The sequence below is a fragment of the Triturus cristatus genome, chromosome 2_2 (assembly GCF_964204655.1).
Source record: "Triturus cristatus chromosome 2_2, aTriCri1.1, whole genome shotgun sequence".
Classification (NCBI taxonomy): domain Eukaryota; kingdom Metazoa; phylum Chordata; class Amphibia; order Caudata; family Salamandridae; genus Triturus; species Triturus cristatus.
In genome coordinates this window covers 221,808,679-221,821,670 of record NC_140582.1, presented here as the reverse complement: position 1 = coordinate 221,821,670, position 12,992 = coordinate 221,808,679, and the positions used below count along the sequence as shown (strand labels likewise).

Genomic DNA, 12,992 nt, shown 5'->3' with positions numbered 1-12,992 from the left:
ACCTGGCAAGAGTTTCTGAAAAAGGGAGACAGTGACGTATGGATAGCAGTGCAGGACAAGGGGCAGTCACTTCTTCACTGTGGCTGATGATGCACACTGAGGCATTTTTTACTGTAGTACACTTTACAGAATCCACAGATTTAGTGAGACTCCGTGGTCATTTATTGTGTTGTAATTGCATTCAGCCCCCTGCAGTCGATCCTAGAGTGTGGGCAGCACAGCACACAGAAATTCTTACTGCCTATTCATTTGGTCATTGTGAAATTAAAAAGTGGCCAATCGACTCCATTTCTGTCGCAAGCTCTCCAACTCTCCTTGCTGTTGAGTTGTGCAGACCAGGGACGATTGCACTCACTGATGGGCACAAAACATCTGCACAAGAACACATGAGGGTGAGTATGTCACATCAGCTAGGCAGACTGTCTGTCTCTTCCTTTTAGGTCGAGCCTGTAGACAGCTTTTGATGTTTTGCCAGCCTCCTGTTTTGCAAAATATATCAACACAAAATGCACACATATACAGGGGCTTCAATTAACACTCCTACACCTCTGGTCTATTCAATTGTCACTCAAACTATGCTCCCTCCCACCACAGCAGAAAGAACAGATCATTGGACTAGCCCACTCCAGCCAATTGGATGCTTTCACTTTGAGTGACTGCATTTTTCCCTTGTACACGTACCCAAAAAACACATAGCCTCCCCAAAATAGATTATTTTCGACCGTTGTACTTCCCAGTGACTGTTAGTCCCTATGTATGGTAAGTATTCATCTACTTTTCATTAACAATCAAAAACTATTGTAAGTTTCAACATTGACTCCACACAATAAACAAGCTTTGGAATATTTATTTATCCTACAGAAAATGAGCACATTATAAGCGTGACTAAAGCATATATGCAAATATCTAGTATGAAGACACTCCCCCCTACGGTTTGTGATTGACATTTCAAACACAGGGATCTCAAGTAACAACTTGTTAGAACTACAGCTTCTCAAAATAATTCAATGCTTTTTATCTAACTTGAGAGGGACCTCTTGTAAAGCATAGATAAACTGCCGCTCTCTGAAAAAGTTTAGAAGATTTTACATCTGACTCAAGAGGGACCGCTAGTAACGACTTGTGGAACTGCAGCTTCATGAAAGCATTTTCATGCTTTTTAATGCTTTTTCATCTGACTCAAGCAGGAGCTCTAGTAACTCCTTGAGGAACTGCAGCTCTGTGAAAGAACTTTGAAGATTTTACACTGACTCAAGCAGGAGCTCTAGTAACTCCTTGAGGAACCGCAGCTCTGTGAAAGAACTTTGAAGATTTTACACTGACTCAAGCACGACCTCTCGTAACGACTTGAGGAAGTGCACTTTCATGAAAGAATTTCAGTGCTTTTGCATCTGGCTTGAGAGTGACCTCTCAAAATAACTTGAGACACAGCAGATTTGTAAACATGCTGCTGGTACCTATACATGCTGAGATTTGTAAACATGCTGCTGGTACCTATACATGCTGAGATTTGTAAACATGCTGCTGGTACCTATATATGCTATGTGCCGTAGTAATCAAGACATTTATTGAAAGTTACAATATTGATTGGAATATTTATTTATCCTATGGAAAACAAGAAAAATTCATTTGAGTAGCAAAAGTGTTTATGTACATTTTTTATGTTAAAGCCACACACTCTCAACTTTGTGAAGGAATTTTGAAGCAGTTGCATCTGACTCAAGGAGGACATTTAGTAACAGCATAAGTTATTTAAGCTTTATGGTAGATGTGTTAAGTAGTTGCTTCTGACTTGAGTGAGACATCTGTAAAAGTTTTGAAGGACTTCTAGTAATTACTTGAGGTACTGTAGCTATGTCAAGGCCAGACTTATTCGTTTAAACATGCTTGTAATTTTTCAGTCATTGCTGTGAGTATAAACTAAGTCTACAGTTTACAGTATTTAGGAGACAGTAGTACTTTTTCTTTGTGTCATAATTTCTTGTGACTCGCATTAAAACAAGCAAGCATTAAAACAAGCAAGCAATGGCAATGTAAAAAGGTCTGGCTTATGAATGAAAGTACCTTTTTTGTCACTGATGGGTTATCATACATGTACTCTGTCTTTCATCTTTGCACTCATCCATTTATTGACTGACTTATTCTCAAATTCACCCTCTGATACAAATGCAATAAAACACACACAAACTCAGCAGCATATGCACAATAACTTAAAAGAATACAAGCAGGAAACAGAAAACATGCTGCTGTCAAAACATGGCAGACACATGCATGCAAGAACGAAACTAAACATAGCAGTGGGATGTCCACCTTGCAGAGATTTTGTAAATGTTCTATCATTGTTTCAAAGTTTCAGCATGGCTTCCACATACAGAACCAACGTGTTGGCCATCCTGGAATGGTAAAAACCTGACACACTATGGACAATAACATTCCATTCTCTTGGTTTTGGAAGTGGCCACATGGGATGCTGCACACTGTAGATAAAATGACTGGCAAGCAAGTGACCCATTAGCACTGCCTGGAGATCTGTAACATCATCTTATGAAATATTAAAATAAAAAGAGGAGAAGCACTGAAATGAAAGGAGAAAAACTAAAAACTAAAGGACTGGTCAACCAGACACCGAAGCGTACTAATATTCAGGTGGAATAGGTGGACGTATACGTGATCAGAAAATGCCTTCATTCACAGGGCAAGAGAGACAATGACTGATACGGACTGAACAATTACCTCATGCAGTATGCTCTCGTGGATGGAAGCAGAGCGTTTATGACACTCAAACATCCCAATGGCAGAACAGAGATGAACCAAAGGCCTTCTTTGTACTTATATGATGGTATATTTATAGGTATGGATGTATAATACTTTTCATTGTTACAAAAGCCTGGCAGACAGCTAAGAGAAGATTCTATCAATAATTATCACAGTTCAGATCTCCCCCCACCTGGGTTTGTCAAAGACAGTAATTAAAACCAAAATCCTTCTTCAAAGGTAACCTGTGACATTTCATTTAACAAAGTACCTATCTGTAGGTTTTAATACATAGAAGTAACAATCCACCATTAAATTCCTATTGACTTAACACACGCTTTTTACAATTAATGTCAGGCCTAATGCATTTATTATAACTTTTTATGATAACAGATCAGACCTATAGCATCAGAAATATATTTTCCTAGTGTACCAATCAGGACTCCAGATGTTATCATTAACTTATCACCATCACCAATCACCAACTCATCAAAACACCAACTCAGACCTACTGCATTGGTTTAAAGCCTTCCTAAAAGGCAACCATCGGAGATACCATAATAAATTTACAAATATTTCCAAAATGCAATTCTCAAAACAATACAAAATCCCTACTTATAAAGACTAATAAGGATTACCATAGTGCAAATCGACTATCTCCATGGTTTGTTCAGGTGGGTCACGAGCCCCGAAACAGTTGCCTAATAACATAATGCCGGTAGCACAGTGTAATAACAATTCACCCTTAAAAGCCTATTGCCTTTTATACATGCTTTTCAAAATAAGTAAGGCCTACCTGGTTTGGCATAGCTTTTTACATAAACAGATCAAACCTCTGAAAAACAACTATAGACCGGGCCTTAAGAGATACCTAGACATATACTTTTCCGAAAAGCAAGAAGATTTCTTCCATGACAATTATAACCCAGTCTTAAGGAAGGTTGATAGCTTGCTGATACCATGGAGGCAAATCCTGCTTTCTATAATTGGCAACATCGCTCTAGTTAAGATACTGATTTTCCTTTAGTTTTTATTCCTCTTTCTGGCTATGTCACATAAATGAGGTAATTCTTTCTTCGCCAGATTGAACGATTATGTACATTCACTTGTGTGGAATCAGAAGCATCCTCGCGTTAAAATTAGCATTTTACAACGGCCCAAGTACAAGGGCAGGCTGGGACTCCTAGATCTACAGTGCTATTGTTTGGCATCCCTGGCGTTACAAGTACGCAGTTTGTTAGTAGAGTCCTCTAGTTTTGATAATTCAGTCCATTTTCAAATGCTGAAAGTCTTGAAAACCCCTGATCTTCCTGGTGTGTGGAGACCCTTAAACTCCCCAAAAAGTAAGATATAGAATTCCATCTCAATTGATGTTATGCAAAAAAAAGATTTTTTCAAGTCATGATATGCCCAGTAGTTTTTTGGCACCTGGATTAACCAAGGAAATTATGACTTTTCCCAATGAAGCCTTTACCATTTGCTTTACACCTTACGCAACACTGATCTGTTTAAATGCACATAAACTGACAACCATAATGCATACAGATATAAATTTACTAATATGTAGAACAATATAGTACATAAACCTGTATACAACCCCACTCAACAGGTCTAATAAGAATCATTACAGTGAAAACCCTTAGGGTTTGTGTAAGTGGCACGCCAACGCCAAAACTACTATGGTAATCTGTGAGATTACAAGCAATAAAATCCTTCTAGGTAAACTTCAATATATAGTCATAAAAATCTTTCTTAAATCCTTATTTCCTTTAACCTAATCTTTTTTCCAATAAATATGTCAGGCCTAGTGCCTTTACCACAAAATGTCATGATAAAAGGATTAGGCTATAGAGCTATAGTCTTTGGCTTGCAATCATTTTTTGTTTAAACCTTTTTATTGAGTTTTTGGTTTATAACAGACAGACAGAATGGAAACAGCTGGAGGCTTCGTTACACTCTATACATGCCATATCTCTTGTAAGTCAGGTGCCTAGGACATTTGGACAATTCAACATCAAAGGGCATTTACAACTGTCAAGCATAGTACAATTGTTTACAACTAGTAGACTTAAACATGACCTTATGACAATTGCTTGTACGTAGTGTAAGTTATTTATTCATCCTGAACGCATGTGCTAGACACATTAGTGCGTGATGTGTCGGTGTTGTGTGTTTCCCTGTGGTAATGTAAAACATTGCTGTGTTCCCAACGTTTGCAGCTATCTGCGTCTAGTATGCTCACTGGAATTACCAATTGCATCACTTCCTTACATTAACAACTGTTGTAGTTTACACCAGGCCCAACTGAGCGTTTTGGATCTGTGGTGGTAGCCTGAATTGCTTCTCTTGCAGCGCATGTCGTGCAGGCGCCTTGTGGGCGCGTTGGGTTTAGGGTACTCCATAACTGTGGAGGAGGACTAATAACGAAACTGTGACAAAATAACCTCTGACAGGTATGGGGTCTGGACTGTGGGGGCTGGCGCTTGGGAATACAGGGGCGGTAATATTGGTGATGACGTCTGTGTTGTAGGCATTGATGGTCGCTGTTAGCAAGGTTGGGGGCATGCACTCAATTACGCTTGCACGGTAAGTTGGTGTCTTACGCCTGACCACTGCACTCTACCCTCTGCTTGTGAGCACTGCTCTATGCTGAGTGCTCTAGGGATGCATCCCCTGTTGAAGCGTGGGCGGGAGACGTGTTCTCTTGCATATTGATCAATGTGGTTAGAATTGCGTCCCAACTGGTAGCAATGGGGGTCTTCCGGATCCCAAGTGTGTCCTCACGTCCAAGTGCGGTACTTTCTGCTTTAGCCCAGTTGAGCATAGAGTGTCTCCATGCAAAGAAGTGTGGTGGGTTGGAATCTTTCCATCTCTTTGTAAATAGCCTCATCGCCACTGTCATCCCCAGGTATAAGAATCTAGACGTAACCTTGTTGTTGCGACTTCTGCGGAATAGGTGCAGATGGTATATGTGCCATTCGAAGGGGAGTGTGCGGCCTGTGTTTTGTGTTAGCGCATCTGCCACTGCCAGCCAGTATTCTGTCAGTGTGGGGCATCCCCACATCATATGTATTAAATCTGCATCTAGGTGCATGCATCTGGGGCATTGTGGAGAAGTGTGGCTCAATGGTTAGAGCTGCAGACCCTGATGCAGAGGTCTGGCCCGGGACCAGGGTTCAATTCCCGCCTCAGCGGCTCTTGGATTCAATTTCCCCAGACCTGATAATTCTCGCCTCGGTGCCTATTCTAATCATGGGTCCCACTGTGCAACTCTGGGCAATAGCTTGCTTAATCTCCACAACGGCCCCAACAGTGCTAGGATACCTGGCTTCACCTTGGGGGTGCCCAGGAGTGGACATCTCACAGGAAAACCAGGAAGGGTTCCACAGCGGTATGAATACAGCGCTACGAAACCCCTGGGTAGAATTGTGCTATATAAGTACAAATACATTTACATTTACACTATAAGCCAGACCTAAAAATCCATGTAGATTAGTGTAGCTCTGGGTATCCCATACTGGCTCTCAAGTGCAAACCTGCACTTTGATATCTAAAGTTAATGATGGAAGGGGAGGGTGGTAGGGCTTCAATACATTCCTTGTGGCTGGCTCTTCCACTGGATAAACAAAATGATCATAGCTGAGTAGAGATTAGGCACTTTTTGTGGAAGTACACAGCTTCTGTCCAAGCAATACATGTACTCCTAGCTTCCAACATGTAAGAGCCAAAGCCCCTCTTCTAGTGATTCTCACATAATAGTCTGTTGACAACTGCGCTTTCAAGCCATTCCATAAAAAGGGTTTCTATACCTGTTCTAAGTACACTTGCCTAATAGGAAGGACCTATACCGTTCTATTAAATTTGTATGCAACAGTTATTTTTTTTATCTAACAACTTTATTGCAAATCTTTGGTGCCATGTTTAGGGGGTAGGCTTTTTTCTTTTTGTGGCATATCCTTACAATAAGAAAACAATGTCGTCAGCATACCAAGGCCAGACCTACTGGCTTTCCCAGTGTTTGTTTATATGTGTATTCCACACAGGTAGCAATTGGCTAAAGCCATTAGTTTGTTGATTTTTTAATAATGCATTTGTCAGAGCTTTGTCAGAGGAAATGAAAACATAGCACTGATGAAATAGAGGGGTCTCACACAATAAAAGTAAAAAAAAAACAGATGCTATTTGGTCAGATGGAGTGACATGTGAAACACCACCAGTCTTTACACAACTGTATAACCTGTTGAAATTTGCCTTACAATAACTTGATTGGAAAAATGCAAATCACACTGCCTTAGATATCTCACTTAATGACTTAATCAAAACGTTTCTTTTCTTGAAACTTGATCAGAAGAACATCAACCCACCCGGCAACAAGATAATCACAGCATTGCCAGTACCACTGTGGGTAAGAAGGAAGCAGGGGAGAGAACTGGTGTATAAGAGAGGACATCACCACAAACTCTGCATCATGATGTCAAGAAGAAACTATCTGAAGATTAATGAAATTACTTTGAGGGCTGAGTTGGTACCCAGATAGTGTTGCAGGCTTGAGTGATACTTTGATACATTTTTGCAACTCTAGAAACAAATATGGCAGAGGTTCTAGAATCCCTAAACCCTCTAACCAATTGCACACTTAGTCAATTTACCAACCGAGTTAGGGAAATTCACAGACTGTAACTCAAGAACCAGATTATTTGATGTTATGTTCAGGGCAACAATTAGTAGTGTGAGAATGCATGATTATTTGTTGCACTAATAGTTCTTAAACTCTTTTCACCATGGATGAACTCACACAAGAAAACCACAAAATATATATATTTGAAATGCTTTATTAAACATTTATGAACCTAATCTAAGGGAGATGATATCTCCACGAATAGATGCAACTATAAAAGCAAGCAAAACGGTGTTAATTAAAGCAATTAATAAACAATTAATTTAAAAATTGCAAAATTGTTGATGGCATTCATTGAATTCAAACATAAAATGACAACATCAATTGTTGATAACTAAAGCCTTCTGTCTAGCTCCTCGCTAAACTTTAAAAACACCAAAGTACCTATCTGAGACTCTTGGGAGACATCTCTCCCGCATATCTTTAGCAGAATAACAGAAATGTTTTCAGTTCCCCTCTGTGCTTTGAGAAGGTTGTTCTCTGTCTCTGTTGTGGTATTTCTCGACCTGAGAAATATGCAGTTCAGGTCCTCGCTCAGGGGAACCAGTGGCCTTCACTGAAGATGTTTGCAATACACAGCTCACTTGAATAGCCAAAGGAAAGCTGAATATGTCTCTATGTCTCTCCCTGAATAAATATATGTCTGTGCTAGACCTAAATAACCTTTTCAGACCTTGTGACGAAAGATGTAAAAATCCAATCCAGATTTTGCTTATGAATTCTGTTTCACATTTACTAAAGTACACAATGCCTTTTTTATATACATGGACATGGATTGGATAACAGAGGGCAGGAGGGAGATGGGCAAGGGCACTAAAGTGACCTTACAGAGCAGGCGCCAGGGGTTGCAGCAGCACAAAACTCCACACAGGGCAAGTGGGACGGCAGTGCAGGGCAACATACCATGGAAAGCAATAGAGAGGGGACATGGCCATGCACTTGGAGAGCAGAGGGGAAAAAGGCAAGGGCAGCAAGCTGCCCATAACAGACAGACAGGAGGGACAGTTGCAGCATAACGGACCATGAAGGGCAGGAGGGAGGGGGCAGGGGCACAACAACGGACCAGACAAGGTATGAGGGAGGGGATAGGGACCTGCATATGCAAAATGAAGGGCAGGTGTCAAGGGGCAGGGCCGGAGCAGCAAGCTGACCATGGAAGGCAGGCAGGATGGGTACTGGAAGCACAACAAAACATGGAGGGCAACAGTGAGACTATAATGGCATACACACAGACAACAGATTGAAGGTGGGAGGGAGGGAGATGATAAGAGGGAGCAAGCTGACCAAACAGGGAAGGTAGGAGGGGCTATGGCAGCACAGCAGGCCATGCAAGGCACGCGGGAGGGTTAGTGGCAGCACGACGGCCATGGTGGGCAAGAGGGAGAGTGCAGGGGCATGAGCAAAGGACCTTGGAGGACAGAAGAGATGGGTAGCGGCTGGACACAGGCAAGAGAAGGCAGGGGAGGGGGCTTCACAGCCGACCATGGGGGTAGGAAGGAGGAGCAGTTGCAGTAGAACAAAGCATGAAGGGCAGAAGGGAGTGGCAGCAAAATAAACCATGGAGGACAGGAAAGAAGGGGATAGGGCCATAGAACTCGGACAGGCAGGGTGGAGGTGGCAGGGACAGGTGGAAGTCATCTGACCATGCTAAGCAGGTGGGAGGGGCAGTGGTAGCTCAAAAGAACACTCAGAGTAAAAGGGAAGGGCAGTGGTAGGTCCATGGAACATGGTGAGAAAATGAAGGGAGCAGGGGCAAGCACACATATATCAAAGGGAGGGGAAAGGAGGGTAGGAGCAGCAAGCTAAGCACAGAGGCTAAGCAGGAGGGCGATGATGGGGCATAGAATTGGGCAGCGGAGGGCCAGAGGAGTAGGCAGGAACATGAAGCTAAATGGAGGTGTAGTGGCAGCCTATCATACCATGCAGGGAAAGAGGGAGAGGAAGGTGCATGGATTCAGACAACAGATGGTAGTGAGAAAATGGATGGGGCATCAAGCTAACTGTTCATTGCAGGCAGGAAGGGCTGAGGCAGACCAACGGCCACACAGGGCTGTAATGAGGGAGCCGGGTCATTGACTTGGACAATGAATGGCAGGGAGGAGGGTGAGCAGGAGCAGCAAGCTTGGATGGGGGCAGCACAATGTCAGGCCTGGCCATGCATCCAACTGCCCCCCCACTTTGTATTGTGATAGGCATTTCACTTAATGTCAAAAAACACTTGAAATTCGCTGAAAAAAAACAAAGGTTACAGGGATGTTGTAGTTAGGTTCAGATTTTACATGCACAAAACCATCGAAATGTAGATGTTATAACTAGAGTTATTTTAAGTAACTTTAACTCATGTCCTAAGGTAACTATAACTTGCCCCCTCACCATGCACTGCTAATAACCCCAGGTATTACATCACTCATGACAACTTCTATGATATCATTGATACTATCACTGTAACATTTGCAGCAAAATTATTGATGAGAAAACTGTGCATGGTGTGGGCACGAGCTATAGTTACCTTAGGACACGAGTTATAGTTACTTGAAATAACTCTAAGTATACCATCTGAATTTCAAAGGTTTTGTGCTTGTAAAATCTGAACCTCACTATAACTTCCATGTAACCTCTGGCTTTTTAGTGAATTTGGAAGGTTTTTTTAAATTCTATTTTCTAACTACAACTTGCCTGTAACCTTTGTTTTTTTCAGCGAATATATATATGTATGTATATGTATGTATCAATAATCAAAAGGAAAAGAGTATGAATTATGGACCATCAAGGGTGGGCGGGATATACAAGAAGTGATGATATAATTAATCATGAGTGGCACAAGTTAATTTGTGTGAGAAACAATAAGATACTAAGAATCTCTCAAGAGCTGGAACAAGGGTGGTCACTAGTGCAAAGAAAGCAGTATGAACTTGTCGTATTAAGATGCAATCTGTTGTTACTGTAATGTGATAATATTGTTATATTAAATAAATTGAAACAATAATTTTTTTAAAGAATCTCTCAAGAAGAACGCTTCAATCCTAATCCCATTGTGAAGGAAAATACGCTCAGCCAACATGGAGGACAGACTAGTGAGATGGAGGTTGGCTGCGGAACGAACATTTATTGAGATAGCGGAGAATAAGACTGAGGGAGAAAATCAAGGGCAAATGAATAGAACACCGGCCCAAATAATAAAGGAGTTGGAAAAAGCCAGGCAGATGGAATCTAAACAATGGTAGGTGATGACCTCCCTGACCAGGTACTTGGAATGCAAGAGGATACAGAGAATTTTGTGCCCTTTGATCATTTCAGAACAAAGGAAAAACTGGATAAACTCATAACCAGAACGGATTACAGTTCAGATCCTAGGTCCAGCTCGGATGAGGCATCCTCAGAGAGAGGGGATTTATAACAGGGTACTACACCTCCTATGAATGACGACGCAGCAAGGAGGACGAGGTAGACCACAAAAGAGTCTCAACAAAGGAAATGTAGAATTAGGAAGTGCAAGAGGATGGGGGGAAGAGTAGAGGAAGGAAATAAGATCTCTAAAGGAGCATGAAATAAGTACATATGAGAAATCATTTGTAATTGACATCTCATCCATTTAATTAACCCCTAACCAAGAAAGAATATTGAATTTAGGATTGACATTTTGCCCCTTGACTGGTCCGGACTTCTCAAATACTAGAATTGAAATATATAGGTGCATCAGGAAACTGAAGCTGTACAAACGCTTTGAAATGAAACCTAAAAAAAGAGGTCAGAGGTTTGATCCCTAGCAGTAATAAATCAAAGTTATAGATCGATGACATCCCTGGCCTAATGAAGATTTATGCACTAGCTGAGGAAACATCACAGACAGCGGATGGAGCGTCACAAATAATAAACACAGATGCATCAGAGATCTCAACGCTGAGAAACAAGGGGTTCAATACTGATTTGCCAGCACAAAGTGGGTGTAAATGTAAAGGTAGATTTTGTACCCAGCTCCTAGTGGGGAATACAATTTATCTTTTTCATGAGTTTGTGACAGAAGACCTCAACAACCCCAGAAGGCAAATGACATATGAAAAGGACAAAAAGGAAACTTCACCCCAAAGGATTGCAATGATATCACAAAACTTAAGGGGAACTGCTCACTGATCATCAAGCCATTTGACAAGGGAGGAAATATTGTGATGATGGACAAGTTGTCTTACTTGACTGAGGCAGAACAGCATTTGGGCAATACATCTCACTATGAATATCTGCCCCGCAATTCCATGCGGGAGACTGAAGCTGAATACCATTTGTTATTGAAAATGTGGCATGGGAAAGATCTTTTGGAGTGGGAAGAATATCAGTATCTCTGCACAGAATATGCCAGATTAGCTACAATATATTTACTCCCAAAGGTGTACAAAGATATTAGGATACCACCTGGCAGGCACAAGTTAGTTCAATAGGAGGACTATTGGAGAGCACCTCAAGATAGCTGGACCTGTTTCTGCAAACATAAGTTGCAAGCTTACCATCTTGCTTTTAGGACTCTACTGACGTTTTGAAGAAAATAGATGGCATACCATGGAAACCTGAATATGTCATGGTTACGTTGGATGTAGTGTCGCTGTCCACATCAATCAATCACAATGTTGGACTACTGGCATGATATAATTTCCTAAGGGACAGACCTATTGAACTCCTGGAACATACACAGATGATGATGGATATGTTGAGGTAATGTCTCACACACAATGTCTTTACCTTCAACTAGAGGATATACTTGCAACAAAGTGGCACAGCTATGGGTATCTGCTTTGCCCCCACCTACGCAAATTTATTCATGGGGTGGTGGAAGAAAGAGGTACAAAAGGAAACTATGGCATGCAGGGAAGGGAACCTTCTCCTGTGCCGTAAGGACAGAAAGGCAATCTCTAATGGGAGTACACCCTCCCGTGTTAAACACTGTTCCACATAAAGTACCCCACTGACTTGTGACCCGCGTTTCCGCTTCCTGAAACTAACTCTAGTTAGTTAGGTATGGAAAGGTTATTCTGAAGCAATTTAGTTGTTACCCACTAGATAGTGGGGAAGGAAATAATTCCTTTTGTTTATATGACCCTTACACACTCCAGTAGTGTCATGCTTTATCATCGGGTCACCCTGACTCCTAAAGGTCAGGGTGGGCTCAACCGTGTTCCAGGGCGCTCTTGAAAAGATATGGCCAGGGGGTGTTAAAGATAAAAAAAAATGCAGACAGATCCCAGTATCCCTTTAATCGTGGAACAGTCAGGGATATTAAAATATATAATTGGGGGGGGGTCACTTGGAGTTTTATGGTCCTATGACCCTAGTGCCAACATGTTTCAGTCCTTCATTGGCCAGTCTGGTCCAGGACTTTCTTCAGGGCAAAAAAGTAGGTATCCTCTTTGGTTATTGCGGGCAGGACAGTCCCTAGCCACTTTTATCTCAAAAGGGCAGATAGCTGCTCCTTTAAAAATAGCAACAGATATATTATCTTGCTTATATGATTCTTGACTCCATCTGTAAATGAAAAGAAGAGAGAAAGGAGATCATAGCGCAACATTGCTAT

General features: G+C 41.5%; 1 protein-coding gene across 1 annotated transcript in view; it reads right to left on the bottom strand.

The window, feature by feature from the left end:
• Positions 1-12,765: 12,765 nt before the first annotated feature.
• LOC146862072 (uncharacterized) overlaps positions 12,766-12,992 on the bottom strand; it is a 39,542-nt gene continuing 39,315 nt past the window's right edge. Inside the window, exon 3 of the mRNA XM_085643055.1 lies at positions 12,766-12,943. Coding sequence (XP_085499181.1) covers positions 12,766-12,943 — 178 coding nt within the window. The remainder of the gene's footprint in view (positions 12,944-12,992) is intronic.